The sequence below is a fragment of the Rissa tridactyla genome, chromosome 14, assembly GCF_028500815.1.
Source record: "Rissa tridactyla isolate bRisTri1 chromosome 14, bRisTri1.patW.cur.20221130, whole genome shotgun sequence".
Lineage (NCBI taxonomy): Eukaryota > Metazoa > Chordata > Aves > Charadriiformes > Laridae > Rissa > Rissa tridactyla.
The window spans coordinates 5,366,706-5,385,679 of NC_071479.1; the positions used below are offsets into that span (position 1 = coordinate 5,366,706).

General features: G+C 52.5%; 4 protein-coding genes across 5 annotated transcripts; 1 reads left to right on the forward strand and 3 right to left on the reverse strand.

The window, feature by feature from the left end:
* Nucleotides 1-784: 784 nt before the first annotated feature.
* Nucleotides 785-4,881, reverse strand: ARPC5L (actin related protein 2/3 complex subunit 5 like). 2 transcript variants are annotated; one of them, XM_054220372.1, is made up of 4 exons: nt 4,608-4,881; nt 4,254-4,325; nt 3,767-3,943; nt 785-1,339 (listed from the first exon to the last, which is right to left on the reverse strand). In XM_054220372.1, exons 1-4 carry the CDS (start codon nt 4,746-4,748, stop codon nt 1,277-1,279), a joined length of 453 nt encoding a protein of 150 aa, XP_054076347.1. In that variant the 5' UTR covers nt 4,749-4,881; the 3' UTR covers nt 785-1,276. The 2 variants fall into 2 exon arrangements, with proteins under 2 accessions (XP_054076347.1, XP_054076348.1); XM_054220373.1 differs by lacking the exon at nt 785-1,339 and adding an exon at nt 1,346-2,229.
* An 81-nt stretch (nt 4,882-4,962) lies between these two features.
* On the reverse strand, nt 4,963-9,588 carry PPP6C (protein phosphatase 6 catalytic subunit). Its single transcript, XM_054220371.1, has 7 exons — nt 9,437-9,588; nt 9,266-9,361; nt 9,080-9,145; nt 8,048-8,189; nt 6,864-6,943; nt 6,508-6,717; nt 4,963-5,773 (listed from the first exon to the last, which is right to left on the reverse strand). Exons 1-7 carry the CDS (start codon nt 9,509-9,511, stop codon nt 5,525-5,527), a joined length of 918 nt encoding a protein of 305 aa, XP_054076346.1. The 5' UTR covers nt 9,512-9,588; the 3' UTR covers nt 4,963-5,524.
* Nucleotides 9,589-9,619: 31 nt separating this feature from the next.
* On the forward strand, nt 9,620-12,283 carry RABEPK (Rab9 effector protein with kelch motifs). Its single transcript, XM_054220370.1, has 7 exons — nt 9,620-9,749; nt 9,827-9,975; nt 10,062-10,214; nt 10,426-10,587; nt 11,154-11,303; nt 11,486-11,635; nt 11,879-12,283. The coding sequence occupies exons 1-7, from the start codon at nt 9,691-9,693 to the stop codon at nt 12,178-12,180; spliced, it is 1,125 nt and encodes a 374-aa protein (XP_054076345.1). The 5' UTR covers nt 9,620-9,690; the 3' UTR covers nt 12,181-12,283.
* Nucleotides 12,284-13,248: 965 nt separating this feature from the next.
* HSPA5 (heat shock protein family A (Hsp70) member 5) lies at nt 13,249-17,573 on the reverse strand. Its single transcript, XM_054220357.1, has 9 exons — nt 17,419-17,573; nt 17,161-17,299; nt 16,700-16,931; nt 16,263-16,400; nt 15,893-16,005; nt 15,421-15,811; nt 14,866-15,103; nt 14,519-14,686; nt 13,249-14,137 (listed from the first exon to the last, which is right to left on the reverse strand). Exons 2-9 carry the CDS (start codon nt 17,274-17,276, stop codon nt 13,578-13,580), a joined length of 1,956 nt encoding a protein of 651 aa, XP_054076332.1. The 5' UTR covers nt 17,277-17,299; nt 17,419-17,573; the 3' UTR covers nt 13,249-13,577.
* Nucleotides 17,574-18,974: the final 1,401 nt, after the last annotated feature.

Here is an 18,974-nt window from a genome sequence, read left to right on the forward strand (position 1 = left end):
ATTTTAAAGCATGGAACAAACCCCCCCTTCTGCCCAGGGTAAGAACGCAGGTGTCAGCCAGGTCCTTAAGGGCCCTGTTTCTCTCAGGGACTTAGGCCAGGAATAAGGCGAGTGTTGCTGCCTCCTGAAATCTTCTCACCAGGGTTAGCTGCTGCTGCTGCTGCACTCTTAGCAGCTGAGAAAAGCAAAGACTGGCTGGAGCAGGACCTCCCTGAGCAGCTGCTTCGCTTGGGAGCGCGCTCGTTTGTGCCAAAAGGCGGGCTCCTTCCAGGCAGATCACCCAGCCCAGCCCCAGGGACGCCGTACAGCCCCAGCGCTCACGCCCAGGGCCCTGGAGCTGATGGTGGAGACAGCTTTGGTAGAGACGGTTTGACTAGCTGTGTCCCTCTGTCAGGACGTATCAAGGATAACACCTCCCTGCATACTGCCTCCAAGCAAGCAGCTCCTTTTGTTATACTTAAGTCCTGCAGAAGGTGAGGATGCACTAATACATACATAAGTTAATAAGTTCCGAAGATCTGGACTTTCTAGGATGGACAAGAATATAAAAATCAAACTCTGGGTGATCATGTATTATATTCACAGAATCTTAGAAGCCTTGATTGGAACAGCTGAGCTTGGTCTCCCTCCCTAGAGCCAGCATAGCTGGATTTGAGGACGAACTCTGTAAACAGTTGGAGTTAAGAGCATTCCTGCACAGGGGGACGCTTAGCTTAGAATTGGTGTATTGCTGGCCTGCTTTTAAGTGTCAGATTCCTGTTTAGCAAAAAATAAGTTACTTAACTCTTGTGATCCAAGAACTTTATTGATGCAGCAGGCACTTTACACTGAAACCAACCCCACAGTCCAATTAGTCCTTCGACCATACATACAAAACCGTCTTTTTAATAAACGCGTCTCCTGCCCGTAAGCTGTCAGGATCTTGCATCTGCCTAGGCCATCGCTACCTCTTAAATAAGCAGCACACACAGGATCTTTTATCACCACGCATCGCTAAAGCAGCATCTGAAAATACCTGTTCTCTTACAGTAATAGGAGGCAGGAGTCTGCCTTTAAAGAAGGGATCAGGAGAATGTCTTGGCTCCTGTATTTGATAGTCGGAATATGCAGGAATACCTTTACTCTTCCCCCACCTTTAGGGTTAAAAGCATTCCAAGAGGAGGTTTCCATAGTATTTCAGTAGATTGCAATCTCTAAGATGGACCAGTGTCAGTTCAGCTACTTCCCTCTTCTGAGTCCAAAACTGATCGTCGTCTTGGTTCAAGTTAATAGTCTTTTAAACAGTCTTTCTTGCTGTAAGAACTCTTACTATGGAACCGAGTCCACCTACTGCTAACGCCTGTGGGGACGGGAAAAGGAGAGGTGTTACACAGAGTCACTGCGTCACGCGCAAAAGGTAACTTCAAAGAACAAGCAATTAAGTGTTTAATAACAGAGGAGTATATGGCTCTTCTTCAAAAACTTACTTTTCACACACAGGCAGCTTGGGCCATTCCACCTCATTCTACCCCTTTTTGCTCTCAAATCTTTAAAATACATAATTGGGGAAAATCTATTTGTTCTTTCTAGCACATGCAGACATTAAAGACACTTAAAGTCATTTCACTTAGGTACTAAACTGCATGTGGCAGTGTCAGGTCTCTGTGACAAGACGGCATTGTCCCACCAGCCTGCAAGGCGGCAGCGGGGGTTCTCTGGGTACAAAGCACTCGCAGGGGCTGGTTCGCTCACGCAGCCCCACACCACAACACAACCCGTTACGCTGGCTGCTGCCACCAGAGTGGGAAATACAGTCCTCGGGTCGTTCCACCTCTTCGTGTCTCGGCAGGTGCCTTCTGCCCTGCGGTGACAAGGTCTGCATTCGCACACTGACTGCTCTTGCAGGGTGTGCTCCGAAGGATTTAGGGCAACAGTTAAAAGGCTAATGGGGAGGCTGAGACCTGAACTCTGATCTTGGGAAGTTTGTGCCTCACTTCCCCTCTGTAAATATAGATGAGAGTGATCTTTGCCTTAAATTATTGCAGTACATACATAGTAATATTCTATAAATGCACTCCATAACATAAGACCAAGGGTAAACAAAACCAAATACAATAATTTAGTAACCCATACACTACTAAGTCTGAAGGGAAAATTACATTCTCCAAAATCTAACTGTCTTTTGGATCTAGAGAAGGATACCAGTGTCGCATGTCGTTGACGATGCAGAATGTCTCACCTCCCATATCCCTGGATAGGAAAGGAGGAAGGGCTCGCTTCAGTTTCATTTGCATCCCTTGATATGAATAACATATCCTTCTAAAGTCTATAACATGATGGATGTGATTGTGAAAAAATAAATATTAAAGTTGCAGACACAATTCAGATTCAGCCCAGTGGCTATTGCAATGTTTGAAATGAGAACAATGATAAGAGGATGAGACACCTCACTGTCGTCACAAAGCGTCCGCTCGGAGCAGAACCTGCACGCGCTGCCCGCATGTAAACGTTCCTGAGTTACCAGACCTGATACAAGCAGGGACGACAGCCCTTTTCCAGCAGACAGACTGGTACCACTGCTGAGCAGCTGACTCCTCTCTGAGCAAGCCACACGTCCTACCGGTACTGCCGAAACGCAGAACACAAGCAAGGTGTAAACCCTGCCCAGCCCACTGCAGACCTGCCTCGTTCCTTTCAAAACAAAGAGGACGAGATGCTTTACGTGTGCCTACATGCTCTGAGCGCTGCCATCCTTCCAGTCAGGGCAGTGTTGTGTAACATGGTGCACTGGGAGCACCCACCCCTGGTTACCTGAAAATAGTCTCCAGTGGAAACAACAGGAAAAAAAACCCCAAACAACCAAGCAGAAACATGTTCTTTGCTGTCCTGAGAAATTCCCTCCTCCTCCCCTGTCCAGGTTCTGCAAAGCCGGTGACAGCTGCCAATAGCTGGTCACCCTACGCAAGTTCTGTCTTTGCGTATCACAGGAAAAATCCCGTACTTTGTGAAAATGACACCAGCAGCCGGCTGCACTGCTACCGCACGGGCGGCACGGGGAGCTGCAGCATTCCCGGGGATCGTTTTTCCTAGGAGGAGCAGTGACAGCCAGTGCTGCAGCTAAAACCCTGCAGCTGGGGAGGATTTCACTCGGATTCCTGCCTGGAGCGGTGGCACTGAGCAGCTGCTCCGCGTGCCCCATCCCTCGCAGAGAGGGAACGTTCAGCTGCCAGCTGACAAACACATCCTGCCCTCCCTGGCTCACAACGGGCAGGTCACGGGAACACGAGAGGACCACTCCTGCACAAACCAAACAGGTTTGCTAAATCCTGTTGCGAAGCTGTGACACAAACGCTGCTAGCAGCACTTGGCTGATGAAAACTGCCGGGCTGGCTGGTCTCCGAGGGGCCCTTCCACCCCTCCCCTCATGATTCTGTACACGAGGCCTGAGCCAGCCCGAGCACCCTTGGCCGAACACTCGGCCTCAAAGGAACGCCACGAGCCGTGCCATTCAACCGCAGCTCCGCTCCCAGCCCCTTCTCCGCAGTGGGGCCACCGCACTCATCAGACATAGAAGGCACGATGCTTCCTCCAGTACGCCCTGCCCCTGCCCCTCGTCTCTCCCCCCTGCTGAGGGCAAGGTCTGAAATACAGGCAAAGGCTTAACGAGTCCGAGCTCAACGAGACCAGAGATAAAAGGGAATACCAGGACGAGCCCCCTGCCATCGTCTGCTGCTCTTGTGGGGGCTCTGTGGAGTGTGGCTGAGCCAAGCGAGCACCAAATACGTACCTTTTCATGCCACTGAAGTAATATTGCACTGCTATTTTCTGTTGGCTTTTCAAATCCTTTATAAATGTACTTCATTAACAAGTCAACGCCATTTCTGTCTAAGGAATTCACTGCTTGTTCTATTTCACTGCTTTTAAAAGACGTGAGGACTTTAAGCATGGTTCCCTGGGCCTGCTCCTGCGAAGACAAGGAAAGGGGAATAACATGAGAACAGCAAAGCTGGAAACGATCCCGAGATTTGTGCTGGACACAGTACGCCCGGAGGGCCCGTGGCTACGCTAAAGGCTGGCTTATTTCTGCGACCGGCTGTGAGCGTTCTTCACTGCAGGTTTCAGGAGCGAGAGAAGGAGGGGGTGAACACGGGGGATCACCCGCGCAGCCACACGGCCCACGGCTGGACCGCTCGTCAGCAGCCCGGGGGCTGGGCGGCGCTCGGGGGTCCCGGCCCAGCCACCCGGCGCCCCTCGGGAGCCCCCCGCCCCGTTACCTTCATCGCCTGGCTCTTGGCGTTGGCCGGGGAGCTCCGAATGGCGGTGTGGAAGGCCCGCAGCGCGTCCCCTGTGCGGCGCGGGAGTCAAGGACTCAAACGGCCCCTCAGCGGCCCCGGTACCACCGGCGCCTCCGCGCACCGGTGGAGGAGCCGGTTGGCGCGTACCGACCCCGCGGCCCCCGCGGCGGGGGAGGAGGGGACAGCGCCCGGCGGGACGCTTCGCCCGCCCTCGCCGCCCGGGGCGACTGGGACGGGGTGTCCGGCTACCGGCGCCCGCTCCTGGCGGGGCCGCGGGCCCGGGGGGACGCCGGGCCGGGCCCACCCCTCCCGCTCCCCCCGGCCCAAAGGATATCGCCTCAGCAGCGCCTCCACCTCCGGGCCGGCGTCGGGCTCGGCCGCCGCCGCCTCCTCGGGCTCCTCCACGAACCGGTTCTCGTCGTACTGGTCGATGTCGAGGCGGCGGAAGCGCGAGGAGAGGGTGCTGCGCGCCATGCCGGCACCGGCACCCACCGGAACCGGAAACACCCCCCCGCCCCACCGGAACCGGAATCCGCCGCCACAGCCCCGCCCCGGGGAGCAGAGGCCGGGGGGGCCGGGCCTTCCATTCGCCCCGGGAGGGCGAACACACGAACACCATCCCACCCCCCTCGGAGGGGGCTCACGTACGATACGACTTTATTAAAAATACAAAGTATCTGAAAAAAAATCAGAACAATCATTTTAATGTACAAATTCAATCGCTGTAGCAGGTTTGTGTATTTTTAAACTGTATTTTTAAACAAAAAAAAAAAAAAGGGTGGGGGTGGGGGGGAACAGCCCTTCCGACACTTTATTTTTATCCACTTAAAAGAAGGCGGGCGGTGCGCCCAGGCAGGGCAGCACGGCCCCTCGCGCACGCCAGCTACCGACTTTGCTGCTGAAATCTCTTAAAACCTACCAAACAAAAAGCTGAATAACACCGAGACCGAGCTGCTTCCCGGGGATCACCACTGTTAAAAGGAAAACGTTTCATCTAAACCCAGAAATATGTAAGAACTACATGCAGTAGTACAAATTTCAAGGACGTATTACAAATACTCTGAAATTAATCTAGGGGCGGGGGGGGAAAAAAACCGAAACTTGCTACAGACACCATAATACACAATAAATTTAGATAATTTAAAAATAAAAAAGGCAAGAGGCAGCATTTCAGCAGCAAAGTGCTCAATAAAAAGTATATTGTAAAGGGACAGTACAGGGGAAGAGGGAGACAGCAGGCGGGGACGGTCTCAGAGGAAATACGGAGTGGTTGTTCTAGGAGGAATTACACGTTCTGAATCTGGAACTGCGCGGAATAGCTTTGGTTCTCTTGTATTTACATCTTTAAAGACCATGATTGATGCAATATTTCCACAGCGGTAGCAGTAATTTGGAGCAGACCATACCGTCACCAATTTCTCATCAAACATGAATTTGTAGCCTTCGTGAACCAGTTGGTGCGCTCTGCAGATGAGTTTTAAGTTGTTGATGTGAACAAACTGTAAAGGAAAGGAGGACGGTCAGGTTTCTCTGAGCGGCTCCACACCACCGCCCGCACCAGAGCCCGTGCGCAGCCCGGCCCTGACAGACACACAGGGGCCGTTGGGGGACACAGAGAAGCTTTCTCACCCAGCGCGCTGGAAAAAACTATTGGGGTTTTGAGACCTGAGCAGTGAGAGACACCTGTGAAACACAGGTGAGGAGTCTGCGCCGCCCGCAAGGCTCAGCCCTTCCTGAAGTGCTACAGAAAGGCCACGGACACGGCACAAGGACCGCACTCATAACCCAGCTCTATCAGAAGCCTGGGAAGGTCAGCGACTGTTAGCCCTGAGAAATCTGCTCACTGTTTTCCAAAGCAACAAAAATCAAGTCAAGAATTATTAAGAAAAATGGCACTTTTTTTCTCTTAAATCCCTAGAAAAGTATTCTACACAAACCCTAGTGACACTTAGTTATTCTCACTGCATTATACTTTTTAAAAGCAAGATCGGTGTTATCACATCTGGCAGCTGTAGTTACGCTCTTAAACATAATTTATGGCTCATTTTTTCAAGCTGGCTTGGGCAAACCTTTTCCACCACCATGACTGACTCACAGCGGCCTTACAAGGCAAGTTCACCATCTTGCAGTGGCCTCAATCCGTTCATCGCTGGGTAAATACCAAATCAAGATGAACGCTTCGGTTTGTCTCACACCTGCCATTACTTTATCTTGCATACAATGTCATCATTACCTCATTCGTCACCTTTGCGCCAAAGAGCCAGCCTGCTCCTCGCGGGCTGATCGCCCACGTATCGACATCTTCTGGATCAGACCAAACCAGGTCACAGAAAGCGCCTTTGTGAGGAATTTCCTGATTACGTTCAATGGTTCGAATTTGATCGAGTGTCTTGATGTCTGGAGAGAGGCCACCATGGACACAGAGAATCTGCTCATCTATTAACTGGAGAAAGAGAGACACGTGTGCAAAACACTCAATATTTTAATCCAGCCCAGAATGCTACCAGTGTGACCCTGAAAGGTCACTAATTCTAGCTGTCGCATTTAGACAATCTACTCGTATTTTTGTAATGTGGTGTTTACACTTACAGCTGCTATTGTGAGCATGTCAAAGACTTTGGTACAGTATCTCCAAGCATTAGCATTTCCGTATTTGGTTTGGCACTCATCTGTTAAACAGAGAATTTTTTTTCTTCTTAATGGATGAGAAGCATTCAGACAGTAAGATCAGAGGCAAACGCAGCACAACTCAGCAATCAGACGTGTAACAAACCCCCCACCAGGAGCCGGGCTGGGCAGTGGGTGGGATGCCCAGGGTCGTACCCGCTGGCCTCTGCTCAGCGAGCGACACACCAGCGGTGCAGAGAACGCAGCGTCTCGTGCAACATGGCTGGCGACGCTTTCGCTGCTTCCCACCACTGGCCGGCCGGGAGCTGGCTCTTGACCAGACCAGAGCTTAAATGAGCAAGTTTTATACAGGAAAATTGAGGCAGAAAGCATGAACCGGCCAGGGCTAGCGGAAGATATTCTTACCACAAACGGGAGTTACAGTAGCTTTGTTTAAAGCTACACGAAGGTGGCAATAAACCTGACGGGCAGGCGTTTCTTAAGCGACCTGTGAACATTTGTAGTTGCTCTTGTTGACACATTATCCAAAAGAAAGTATGTTACAGACCATATTCTTTGAGGCAGGTGTTGGACACTTTCCAGGATTTCCTCAGGTTTTATCAAAGCCTCACACAAAAACAAAGAAGTTTCCAAGCAATTTAATTCCCTCAATTTTTCAAACAGTTGTTCTGCTGCTTATTTCTTGCCGGTGGCATTTTCCCAGATGCTCACGGTTGACAATAAATGACCTCCACAGCAAACTCTACCTGTGACACTGATTTTTAGTTACACTGAAACTTAAGGGGAATTACAGTAACATTATGATTTTGTGTAGAACCTTTCGCTACAAGATCCCAAAGCACATTCTGTATAAATACATGCTCTGACTCTGTCTTGGAAATGGAATGTGGCACCAAAAAACAAACAGAAAACCAGATGCTGGAGGAAAAGAACAGCGAGATCTGGACTAAAACACGTCCTACTTCAGGACCACAATGGTCACGTTAACAAATGATAACACCGAAGTTCCACTGAGCCCACTTCCCGCCCAGTCCCAGGAAAGCCCCCGGTGGTGCCGCATTCATAACAGGTCTCCCAAGGGAAAGATTCCGGACTCATTTGTTACGCGTTACCCCCATTCAGAAATTGTTTGGATAAAAACTTACCATAAAATCCATACACTTGTGTTATCTGCCTGCTTTCATGATTGCCCCGTAACAGTGTGATACGATCAGGCCACTTAGCTTTTAGTGCAAGAAGGTAAGTGAAAGTCTCAAGACTATAATAACCTCTATCTACAAAGTCACCCTGCAAGTCAAAGAAATATTTGTAAATGCAGAAACAGTCAAATGGAAAAATACAAAGCGATACATCCATTTTAAATTTCTCACAGTGCATAAAGACAACCTAACGCTGAAGGGAAGCTAGGATCTGCTTGGATCTATAAGAACATGTTCGTTGTTCACTCGGAGTTTCAGCTTCGAACTGGCCACCGCACTCACCCGGAGCTGCCCTGACACACGACCCGATGGGCCCTGGGGACAGCCTGCGCTACGGCCACGTGCTGCTGCGCCACGGCACAGCTCAGCCAGGCTGGCACCGCACTCCTCCTCCTCTGTTGCTGTACACCAGTAACTCGTGCTTTACTCGCAGAATGGTTAGAGTTGGAAGGGACCTTAAAGCCCACCCAGTCCCACCCCCTGCCCTGGGCAGGGACACCTCCCACCAGCCCAGGTTGCTCCAAGCCCCGGCCAACCTGGCCTTGAACCCCTCCAGGGATGGGGCAGCCACAGCTTCTCTGGGCAACCTGGGCCAGGGGCTCACCACCCTCACAGCAAAGAATTTCTTCCTAATATCTCATCTAAATCCCCTCTCTTCCAGTTTAAAACCATTCCCTCTGGTCCCGTGGCTCCCCTCCCTGATCCAGAGTCCCTCCCCAGCTTTCCTAGACCCCCTTTAGGGACGGGAAGGGGCTCAAAGGTCTCCCCAGAGCCTTCTCCAGGCTGAAGAACCCCAACTCTCAGCAAAACCAAATAATAACACTCAACAAAATAAAACCCGTACGCCATAACCAAACAGCAAAAGCAAACACAACACTCACTGGCAAAGTGAAACTCAATAACTATACCAGGATTTAAATTTTAAGCTAATTTTTAAACACCCATCGAGCGAGTGGGGCAAGCGCAGCCCGCACGTACCATGAAGATGTAGTTGGTGTCGGGGACCTGCCCGCCGGTCCGGAACAGCTCGCACAGATCGTAGAACTGCGGAGGGAAGCAGAGACGTGAGGGCGGCGGGCACCGGCAGGCACCGGGGCCGGGCACGGCCCGGGCGGGCGAAGCAGGGCGGCCCTGCGGTCTGCCGGCGGGGCCGCCACCCGTTACCTGCCCGTGGATGTCCCCGCAGACGGTGACGGGCGTGGAGACGGGCTGGACGTTGGACTCCTCCAGCAGCAGGTCGCACACATAGTCGCAGAGGCGCTGCGGGAGAGGAGCGGGTCAGCGCCGGCCCGGGCCCACCCCGCGCCCCCGCCCCGCCGCCCGCCGCGGCCGCACCTTGAGGTCGTTCTCGGGCAGGTACTTGCAGAGCCGCGCGATCTCCACGTACTTGTCCAGGTCCAGCGGCGCCATCTTGGGACGGCGGCTCGGAGCCGGAAGCGGGTCCCGGCACTTCCGGGGAGCGGCGCGGGCCGCCGACGCCAGCGGAAGCCGGCGGGACTTCCGGCGGGCGCGGGACGGAAGGCGAGAGCCGCTTCCGCCCGGGGCTGCGTCCGCTGAGCGCGGCGTGGCGCGGCCCGGCCCGGCCCGCCATGGGCCCACGGGCGCTGCCGCTGCTGGAGCCGGGGCGCCGCCCGCAGCCGGGCAAGTGGTGAGCGGGGGAGGAGCGCGGCCCGGCCCGGCACATCTCGCCCCGCCGTGGCTGAGCGCTGCTCTCGCTTCCCGCAGGTACCGGCTGTCGCCGCGCGGGGACCGGCCCTGCGGGCGCGTGGGCCATGGCTGCCTCTTCCTGCCGGGCGGCGGGACCGGCCGCGTCCTCCTCTTGGGCGGCGCCGACCCCGCCGCCGCCTTCGCGGACGCCCACTTCGTGGAGCTGGGTGAGGGCTGGGCCGGGCCGGGCCGGGGGGCGGCGGGGGCGCGGGGCCGCCGGACCGCTACCGACCGCGCTCTCCGCCGCCCGCAGGCGCGCACCGCTGGGCCGCCGCCGGCTGGAGCGGGCTGCGGCCTCGCTACGAGCATGCCACCTTCCTGCCCGCCGCCTCCCCCCCGCGCCTCTGGGTCTTCGGCGGCGCCCACCCGGCGGGGAACCGGAGCTGCGTCCAGGTGCTGGACCCGGGTGAGTCCCCGAGGGGCGGCTCAGGCAACCGTGGCTCCCCTCCAGGCTCGGCCTCGGTGCTCACCCCACCGGCGCTGCAGGTGCAGAGCTGCGGGGACACAGCCGTGCCGGGACGGGGGGCAGCTGCTTCCATGGCGGTTGTCATTCGGGAAGGGGAGTGGAGCCTGGCTGCTGTTACCTTGTTGATTACTTTGTTAACCAAATGTCTTAGAAATAGGAACCTGGGAGAGTCCTGAAGTGAGTGGTGTGCAGCCGCTGCCCAGGACCTTTCACACCTCCTCAGCAGCTGTAGGAGACTGTCTGTATGTGTTCGGAGGGGGAGATAAAGGAGCAGAACCGGTCCAAGACCAGCGGCTTCACGTGTTTGACACAGGTACCTCTGGGTGCATGAATTGCTCTTCTGTCAAACGGTGGAATCCATCCATTGCTGAACAGGAGGTCTGCGACTCAGATTCAGTCAAAGCCATGGAAGTGTTGGGCCCCTGCTTTGGCTACAAGTCTAAATGGATGGGTGGATGTTCCTTGCTGTTGACATACACTTATTTTTATGTAGTCACTGGGACTTTGGGCCAAAATGGCAGTGTAAAGCTCTGGGCTGAGAAACTCATGAGAGATGGGAATGGTTTTGTCCCATTTGCCCAACAACTGATTCCTTTCCCTGATGGCATCGCCGTGTGCTGCTCGTGTACTGCCAGAGCTGTCCCGTTCATCCTTGCAGCCCTGTGTGCACAAGAAAGGGTTTGCTTTCCAGTTTGAATTAATCTTTCCCGCTACTGTGTGACCCAAAGAGCACTCAGAGCTCCATCAGGAAGCTTGGTGTGGCATTAACTCTGACCCCACTGGAGGTGCTTCCTTAGGAAGCCTCAGCAGGGCCCTGGGGTCACTGGTTTTAGAGCTTCCAGAGTTTTCTTCCTAATTCATGTGTGCTCCCATTTTTAGCCACCTTGACCTGGTCCCAGCCAGATACTCATGGGGATCCTCCCTCTCCTCGGCAGGGACACGTTGTGGTTGCAGTCGGGACCAAACTCTTTGTCCATGGAGGTTTGGCTGGTGATGTTTTTTACAACGATCTGTTCTGCATCGATATAAGTAAGTGTGGACATAGGTACTGTGGAGTAATAGCTGTTGTGTGATGTGTTTTGATTTTGGGGGCCTTTTTTCTAAAAGATCACTTCTTCAGTGCTTGAAGTATTACCCTATTTGTTTAAACCAGCAAAACTTGTGGGTTTTTTATAATGCATAACCACAGATGTGTTCTTTTTTTCCAATAGATGACATGAGATGGGTTAAGATACCAGCCACTGGCGACATCCCGGGAGGACGGGCATCCCACTCATCAGCTGTGTTTAAGGACCACTGGTACATTTTTGGTGGAATAGGTCCAGATGGGACACTGGATACTACGTACAAGTATCACATAGGTAGGGAGACTTCTCTCAGCTGGGGAATGGGGAATGCGTCTGCTGGAAAATGCATTCCCCCCTCAATTCCTGGGCGTCATCCCCCTGGCAGTCATTATTGTTGCACTGGAGTTACACCAGTACAAGCCGAAATGCTCTATGATGTTGAAAGCTAATGTAGTTGATGACGTCACTGTCTCAGCATGCTTTTTAAGCCTGTGAAGCTGCACTTTTAAGACATGAATGTGTGTCTTTGCACTGCAGAGAAGCAGCAGTGGACGCTCCTGCAGTTTGAATCTCCTCTGCCTGCTGGGAGGCTGGACCATGCCATGTGTGTCATTCCCTGGCGGGCTGGGACAAGCGGAGACGTGGGAGCTGTCACCTGGGAAGGTGAAGCTGGGCAAGAGTCGACTGTGGCATCGGGTGACACAGCTGAGCCCCAACAGGGGAGCCGAGAGGAGGAGGGGTGTGCTGAAGCTGTGGTCATGCATCTGCTGTTAATATTTGGTGGGATGGACACACAGGGGGAGATATACAGGGACTGCGTGGTCAGTCTGATCGAGTAGCGGAGTGGCTGTCTGCACAGCACCGGCCTTTTCTATGCAGTTTTTATAGTACTGTTGGATTAAATTAATTCTTCTTTCCAATAAACAAATTTTTGCCCTCAAATGGATGATGCTGTGCTAATATGCCCCCAAGGTACCGGTGCATTTGCAGTACGCAGCCCTGCAGAGGGCAGGTACACTGTTCCCAGCCCCCGTCACTGCAGGTTCCTGGAATGATTCGTGCTGTGCCTGGACAGCTTCCCACGGGAGGAAACACACATACTGTTGGCTACAGAAACACTTCTATCTACAAAGTCACAGTGTCAGCTGGAAAAAAGGCTTTGGCAGGGATGATGTGATTTTTAGCTTGCACTGTTTTGAAAATGAGTCAATGAAAAGCAGAAAGAATTATCTCCCACGCCAGGGAAAATAAGAGTGCTGAGTGGTTTTAAGGCAGTATTAGAGCAGCTGCCACAAAAGCTGCGTCTCTACTCGGTTCAGTTTCTTACCTAATCCCATGGATTGGGTAAGGATCCCAGTAAAATGACAGTTTCAATTTTTTTAAAAAACCAAAACCATTTATTAGGTATAGTCTTCAGGACACAGATCAGTTGTCTCATGTGAGACCCTAACAACAGTTTTAATACTGGAGGAATTTACAGTTAAGCCCAGTCTCCTCTCCCTCACATGCTTCGCATTGAAGTCTGCACTGTCAGCTCAGATTGACAGCCTCAGAGGATCTGTACAAGCCAGGAGGGAGCATCCCCTTCAGCAATCATTGACATTTGCTACCCACGTCATTGTAAGGAGCCGTTACACTGCAGAACTGCAGTGAGGTTGAGTGCGTCAGCACACTCCAGGGACAGGCTCTAGTGCAGCAATTGTCAGGAGTTCTGCAAGATCCCAAGCCTCTGGAGCTGTTTGCAGCACCCAGAATAGACTGAGCACAGACCAGGAGAGTCCATCAGCACCAAACAGGCCGAGGTCAGGTTCCCCCATCAGCTCCCCCCTCTCAGGGGAAAGCAGTTGATCCAAATCCTCTCCACTCACTGCTGTGACTAGGGCATGGAAAACAAAGCTAGAACAGAGTCCAGTGTAAATAACAAATTTATTGTGGTCACTTCAGGTAGAAAAGTTCTACACCAAATTCACATGACCAAGCTGTTAAATAGAACACTCCCGCTGTCAATACTTCTAACCCCATTGCGCATTTACACTCCCCCCCTGCTACCCTTCCCTCCCCAGACATCAAGCAACTGCTAACGAAAAGCAGTATACAGCCACTTTGGGCTAGCATTTCCAGCTCCACTCATGAGTGAAGATTCAGAGTTACATTCCAAATTAAGAGTTCAATATTTTAAACAAGTGTTCCTGAGTCCAATATATACACACACAACATTCGGAGATGCCAGCAGTATCTACAACTCATCCTTCTCTGCTGCTTCCTCTTCTCCGGGGGGAGGGCCTGCACTTCCATAGAGCTTGCTGACAATTGGCTGAACAACTTCCTCCAGCTCCTTCTTTTTTGCTTTGAAGTCTTCAATGTCTGCATCTTGATGGCTTTCGAGCCACTCAATCTTTTCCTCTACTGCTTTCTCTATTGTTTCTTTGTCTTCAGATGACAGCTTACCCCCCAGCTTCTCTTTGTCCCCAATCTGGTTCTTCAGAGAATAGGCATAGCTTTCCAGCTCGTTCCGGGAGTCAATGCGTTCTTTGAGCTTCTTGTCTTCCTCTGCAAACTTCTCAGCATCATTAACCATCCTCTCAATCTCTTCTGGTGTCAGCCGATTCTGATCATTTGTAATCGTGATCTTGTTTTTGTTCCCGGTGCCCTTGTCTTCAGCTGTGACACGGAGGATTCCGTTCACATCTATTTCGAAGGTAACTTCAATCTGGGGGACACCACGAGGGGCAGGAGGGATTCCAGTGAGATCAAAGGTTCCCAGAAGATGATTATCCTTGGTGAGGGGACGCTCGCCTAGAAAACACAATTAGATATGGTTTCTTTCTTTCCTAGCTGTGGCTTGTACTCTGTGCAACCACTAGCCACACACTTTCTAAAGGCAAGGTTTTAATTTCAACCTGACATCCATCTAGACACCTACAGTCTGGCCTCATACTCTGAAGAGCTCTTCAGAATTGCAACCATGGAAAACACACACATGAGAAAAAAGTCTAGGAACAGAAGCTTCATCAGAGCAGCTTCAGAGAGCTAGCACTGTTACCAAGCTCTTTTCCCTAAGGAGATATCCACAAGCATTTGGAATTATCTACAGCCTTTATGACCAGGTAGTAGCAAGTATGTGAGTCCTACAGACAGATTCCAGCTGTCACATGGGCCACCACAGATGACACTCACCTTCATAGACCTTGATTGTCACAGTTGGCTGATTGTCAGAAGCCGTGGAGAAGATCTGAGACTTCTTTGTGGGAACAACAGTATTTCTTGGGATCAGCTTAGTCATTACACCTCCGACAGTCTCAATACCAAGTGTCAGAGGACAGACATCAAGCAACACCAAGTCACCTGTAACAGACCAAGAGCAAGACTGACATGACTTCAACCTGAAAGGAACACAGGTCCTGAGGTCTTAAGAGGCACCAAACTTCTAAAGGTCTGGAAAAGAAGTTCTACTACGCTTGTCAGTAACTAATATCCACTATTCAGAGTCAGCGCTCTTGAAGTGGCTGTGAAGGTGCAGTTACCTGTATCTTGGTCCCCAGAGAGAACTCCAGCCTGGACAGCCGCACCATAGGCCACAGCCTCATCTGGGTTAATGCCACGAGAAGGCTCTTTCCCATTGAAGAATTCTTTAACTAGTTGCTGTATTTTGGGGATGCGAGTAGAGCCACCAACAAGAACAATCTCATCAATGTCGGACTTCTTTAAGTCAGAATCTTCCAGAACTTTCTGAACAGGCTTCATAGTGGAACGGAACAGGTCCTAGAAAGACAAAAACAACCCAGGACCATAAGACTGTATTCCCACATGCCTAGCCTCTGAATTACACAGCCCCAGAATACAAGAGACAACCACTACAGAGGAAGAACATCAACTGACTTGTGACCAGCCTTGATGAGACCTCAGCTGTCATTAACATACACAGCCCCAGCCACCCTTACAAGGAGCAGCTGCCTGGTGTTTAGTGCAAGCAGAAGTTATTTATACCCCGAAGTGCAATGTCCCAGCATGAACTACCACACGCTGACAAGTCTCCGACCTAGAGCTGAGGCAATGCAACTTTACCTTTCTAAACTTACCATGTTCAGCTCCTCAAACTTAGCTCGAGTAAGTGTCTCTGAGAAATCCTCTCCTTCAAAGAAGGATTCTATTTCAATTCTAGCCTGGTGCTGAGATGACAAGGCTCGCTTTGCTTTCTCCACTTCCCGTCTTAACTTCTGCACAGCTCTGTTATCCTTCCTGACATCTTTTCCAGTTTTCTTCTTGTAGAGTTTGATGAAGTGTTCCATAACACGTTGGTCAAAGTCTTCTCCACCCAGATGAGTGTCACCATTAGTAGCCACAACTTCAAAGACTCCATTGTCAATGGTGAGGAGGGAGACATCGAAAGTTCCACCACCCAGGTCAAACACAAGGATGTTCTTCTCGCCCTCTCTCTTGTCCAGTCCATAAGCAATGGCAGCAGCCGTTCTGTAGAGGGAACAGCCCATTCAGAAAGCTGGGACTGGCAGCCCCACCTCCCCAGCAAGGAGGGCAACGTAGGCTACTTACGGCTCGTTGATGATTCTCATCACATTCAACCCAGCAATGGTACCAGCATCCTTTGTAGCCTGACGCTGAGCATCATTGAAGTAAGCTGGCACAGTAACAACAGCATGGGTCACCTGAACAAGAGATACAGTTTTGTTACAGAAATGTAGAAAAGCACATAGGTTGTAAATAACCATAGCAATGCTGATAACAAGCAGCCCATTGTTCTTTAAAGAGAGATAAAAACCCAGCTAAGCCCATTCCACTGGGCTGCCAAAGGGGCCAACAGCACTGAACTGATTGCAACATTAGTCCACAGATTCAGCCCACCCATCTTTAGTTTTGTAAAGCTGCTGCGTAAAGTTCTTACTGGTAGCACTCACGAACTTACCTTCTTCCCCAGGTAAGCCTCTGCAGTTTCCTTCATCTTTGTCAAGACCATAGCAGAAATTTCTTCAGGAGCAAATGTTTTTGTCTGTCCACCTCCAACATCGACTTGAATATGGGGCTTGGCTTTCTTCTCAACAACCTGGTAAGAACAATGTATACTGTCCTATTCAGTAGTTCATAGACTTATTATCACTTGTCCCACTGTTTCTTTCTCTCTGAAGACTAATCAAAGCCTGTATATTAAACATGACACGATTTAAATGCTAGCTAACACAAGGAACTGCTCTCTTATGTCACAGCCACATCAGTGCACCCTAACCCTCTCAGGAGGGCTAGTGAACTGCAGGGCTACTCAAAAGAGCACCATAATTAAGTAGCCTCTTCTGTCTGGACATGTAGTCAGCCCTCCTCCCTCCCTCCATCCCCCCAGGGGCACACCTTGAATGGCAGGTACTTAATGTCCTGCTGCACGGAAGGGTCGTTCCAGGTGCGTCCGATCAGCCGCTTAGCATCAAACACGGTGTTCTCGGGGTTGGATGTAAGCTGGTTCTTGGCGGCGTCCCCGATCAAGCGCTCCCCCTCGGGCGTGAACGCCACGTAGGACGGCGTGATGCGGTTCCCCTGATCGTTCGCGATGATTTCCACCCGGCCATTCTTGAAGACGCCCACGCTGCGGGGTAGCGGAGCAGTCAGGCGGCGCTGGGGCCCGCACCCCCCTCCCCTTCCGTCGCCCAGCCCCACAGCCCGCTTCCCCCCCACCCCGAGGCCCAACGGTTCCCGTGGTCCCACAGGCCCAGCCGCGCCCCCCCCGACCCCGAGGCACAGCGCTCCCCGTGGACCCACAGGCCCAGCCGCTTCGCTCTCCCTCTCGCCCCACGCCGGGCCCGTTCCCCACGCACCAGGAGTAGGTGGTGCCCAGATCGATGCCCACCACCGTGCCCACATCCTCCTTCTTCTCCTCGTCGTCCGCCCGCGCGGCGCCCAGCAGCAGTAGTGCCAACAGGAGGTGCCTCATGACGACCGCTCGCCCGCGCCGCCCTGCCGAGAAGTCGCAGGTCACAAAATGGAGGCGCCACGTGCGCGGCCGGCAGCGCCGCTGCCCCTCCTCATCCCCCCAGCCGGACCAGGCCGCCCCAGGCCCACACCGCCACCCTTACCGTCAGTGACCAACCACCGGACCCCCGACTGCTGCTGCGGGCCAGGCCGCGCCGCCCGCCCTTATATACCTTCCGTTACTCCTTCGTGGAGACTCGCCATTGGCTGCGGAGCCCTCGCTGGAGCCTTCCCATTGGTTGGTGGCTACTAAGCTGGCCTGCCGTGATTGGCAGGAATCAGGCGGTCCCTCTGACATACGTCGCGCGCCCCCCTCCCGCCACCCCATTGGTTCACCCCGCCGGCGGCGCGGGCCTATCAACGGGGAAGCCTGAGCCAAGCGGAGCGAGCCCATTGGCTGGGGGCGGCCGTCACGGCGGGGCCGGGACGGGGGGGACGTTCTGGAAGTTTCCATGGTGACCGGCCCGGGGGGCTGGAGCCGCCATTGCGGGTAGTCGGCCCTGGCGGCCGCGCACCCGCGACGCCTCCTGTCCTGGGGCGCCCCGGGATCCGCTGAGCGAGGTACGGTGGGGCGGTGGCCCCTCAGCAGCCATGGCCGGGGCCTGGCCCAGGCTGGGAGGACACATCCCTCTGGTCCAGGCTGAGAGAGAATGGCTGGAGAACAGCCCTGAGGAGAAAGATCTGGGGGTGCTGGTGGATGAGAAGCTCAACGTGACCTGTCAACGTGCGCTCCTGAGCCCGCAGACAGGCACCGTGAGCCCTTGTCCCTGAGCACCGCGGAAGTGCTGGGGACAAGGCCATCATGTGGGTGGCTACCCCTCAGGAAACAGGGGTGTCCCCATGTGCGCCGCAGAGTGTGGAGCCCGTGTGGGGCAGGCGTGGTGTGCTTTGCTCCGGCCCCAACCAGAGAGCCAACCGGTCTCTCAAGGAAGGCACTTGGCTACCTTCTGAACCATGATGTCTGGACACTGAGTCACTGTGTCCTCACTCAGTTGTAACTCGCTACACAGGGTTACATCAGCCCCTTGGCTTCTTGGGATGGCAAACTCCCCAGGAAGGTGAAGGCACCGTCCTTAGGAGTGTAGATCCACTCCGGCCACCTCTGTGTTGTGCGGATGACAGGCCTGGCTGCATCTCTGCCATCCATTGGCTTATATAGCTGTGGATCATGCATACGTATGGGATCCACCTGCTTATATTTAAAATCACCGTTTAAAGCAAAAGTTAAAACTACAAAACTCCAAATAAAACTGAAAGTTTTGAGTGATTGAAGAGTGACATGAGAACTTAAAAGTTGTTCATTCACCTTTGGAGGGTATCAGATCTAAGATCTAACAATAATAATTTCAGGTAATTGTATTAAAAAGCGGTTACAAATAGAGAGAGAGAGACGGCTGTGCTCAGGCAGCATTTTGCAAGTGTAAGCAACTTCAATTTTAAAGTTATCTCCTGTGCCAGCGGGGCCTGGCCCAGCTGCCTGGATTTCTTATGATTACAAAGTGAGATATTGTCAAAAGACTTCGTTGTTGCTTAACTCACATCTGGAAATGCCATTTTAATCTTGATATTGTTCTTTCTATTTTGAAGTGTATTTTGCGTCCTTGATATCTGTTTGTGGGTTTTGTTTGTTTGTTTTTTTAATTACATTCACATTGATTTG

What these genes read in the sequence shown, in the direction of transcription:
- ARPC5L (XM_054220372.1), bottom strand. Translation starts at nt 4,748, where the DNA reads ATGGCGCGCAGCACCCTCTCCTCGCGCTTCCGCCGCCTCGACATCGAC. An exon ending in TGGAGGCGCTGCTGAGGCGA is followed by an intron (nt 4,326 to 4,607) that starts TATCCTTTGGGC and finishes CCGCGCCGCACA; the next exon opens with GGGGACGCGCTGCGGGCCTT. An exon ending in TACTTCAGTGGCATGAAAAG is followed by an intron (nt 1,340 to 3,766) that starts GTACGTATTTGG and finishes CCGTCCCCACAG; the next exon opens with GCGTTAGCAGTAGGTGGACT.
- PPP6C (XM_054220371.1), bottom strand. Translation starts at nt 9,511, where the DNA reads ATGGCGCCGCTGGACCTGGACAAGTACGTGGAGATCGCGCGGCTCTGC. An exon ending in ACAAGTGTATGGATTTTATG is followed by an intron (nt 6,944 to 8,047) that starts GTAAGTTTTTAT and finishes TCTGTTTAACAG; the next exon opens with ATGAGTGCCAAACCAAATAC. An exon ending in GCGCAAAGGTGACGAATGAG is followed by an intron (nt 5,774 to 6,507) that starts GTAATGATGACA and finishes TTTCCTTTACAG; the next exon opens with TTTGTTCACATCAACAACTT.
- RABEPK (XM_054220370.1), top strand. Translation starts at nt 9,691, where the DNA reads ATGGGCCCACGGGCGCTGCCGCTGCTGGAGCCGGGGCGCCGCCCGCAG. An exon ending in GCTTCACGTGTTTGACACAG is followed by an intron (nt 10,588 to 11,153) that starts GTACCTCTGGGT and finishes TCCCATTTTTAG; the next exon opens with CCACCTTGACCTGGTCCCAG. An exon ending in TCTGTTCTGCATCGATATAA is followed by an intron (nt 11,304 to 11,485) that starts GTAAGTGTGGAC and finishes TTTTTCCAATAG; the next exon opens with ATGACATGAGATGGGTTAAG.
- HSPA5 (XM_054220357.1), bottom strand. Translation starts at nt 17,276, where the DNA reads ATGAGGCACCTCCTGTTGGCACTACTGCTGCTGGGCGCCGCGCGGGCG. An exon ending in AGGCTTACCTGGGGAAGAAG is followed by an intron (nt 16,006 to 16,262) that starts GTAAGTTCGTGA and finishes TCTCTTGTTCAG; the next exon opens with GTGACCCATGCTGTTGTTAC. An exon ending in AGTTTGAGGAGCTGAACATG is followed by an intron (nt 15,104 to 15,420) that starts GTAAGTTTAGAA and finishes TTGTCTTTCTAG; the next exon opens with GACCTGTTCCGTTCCACTAT.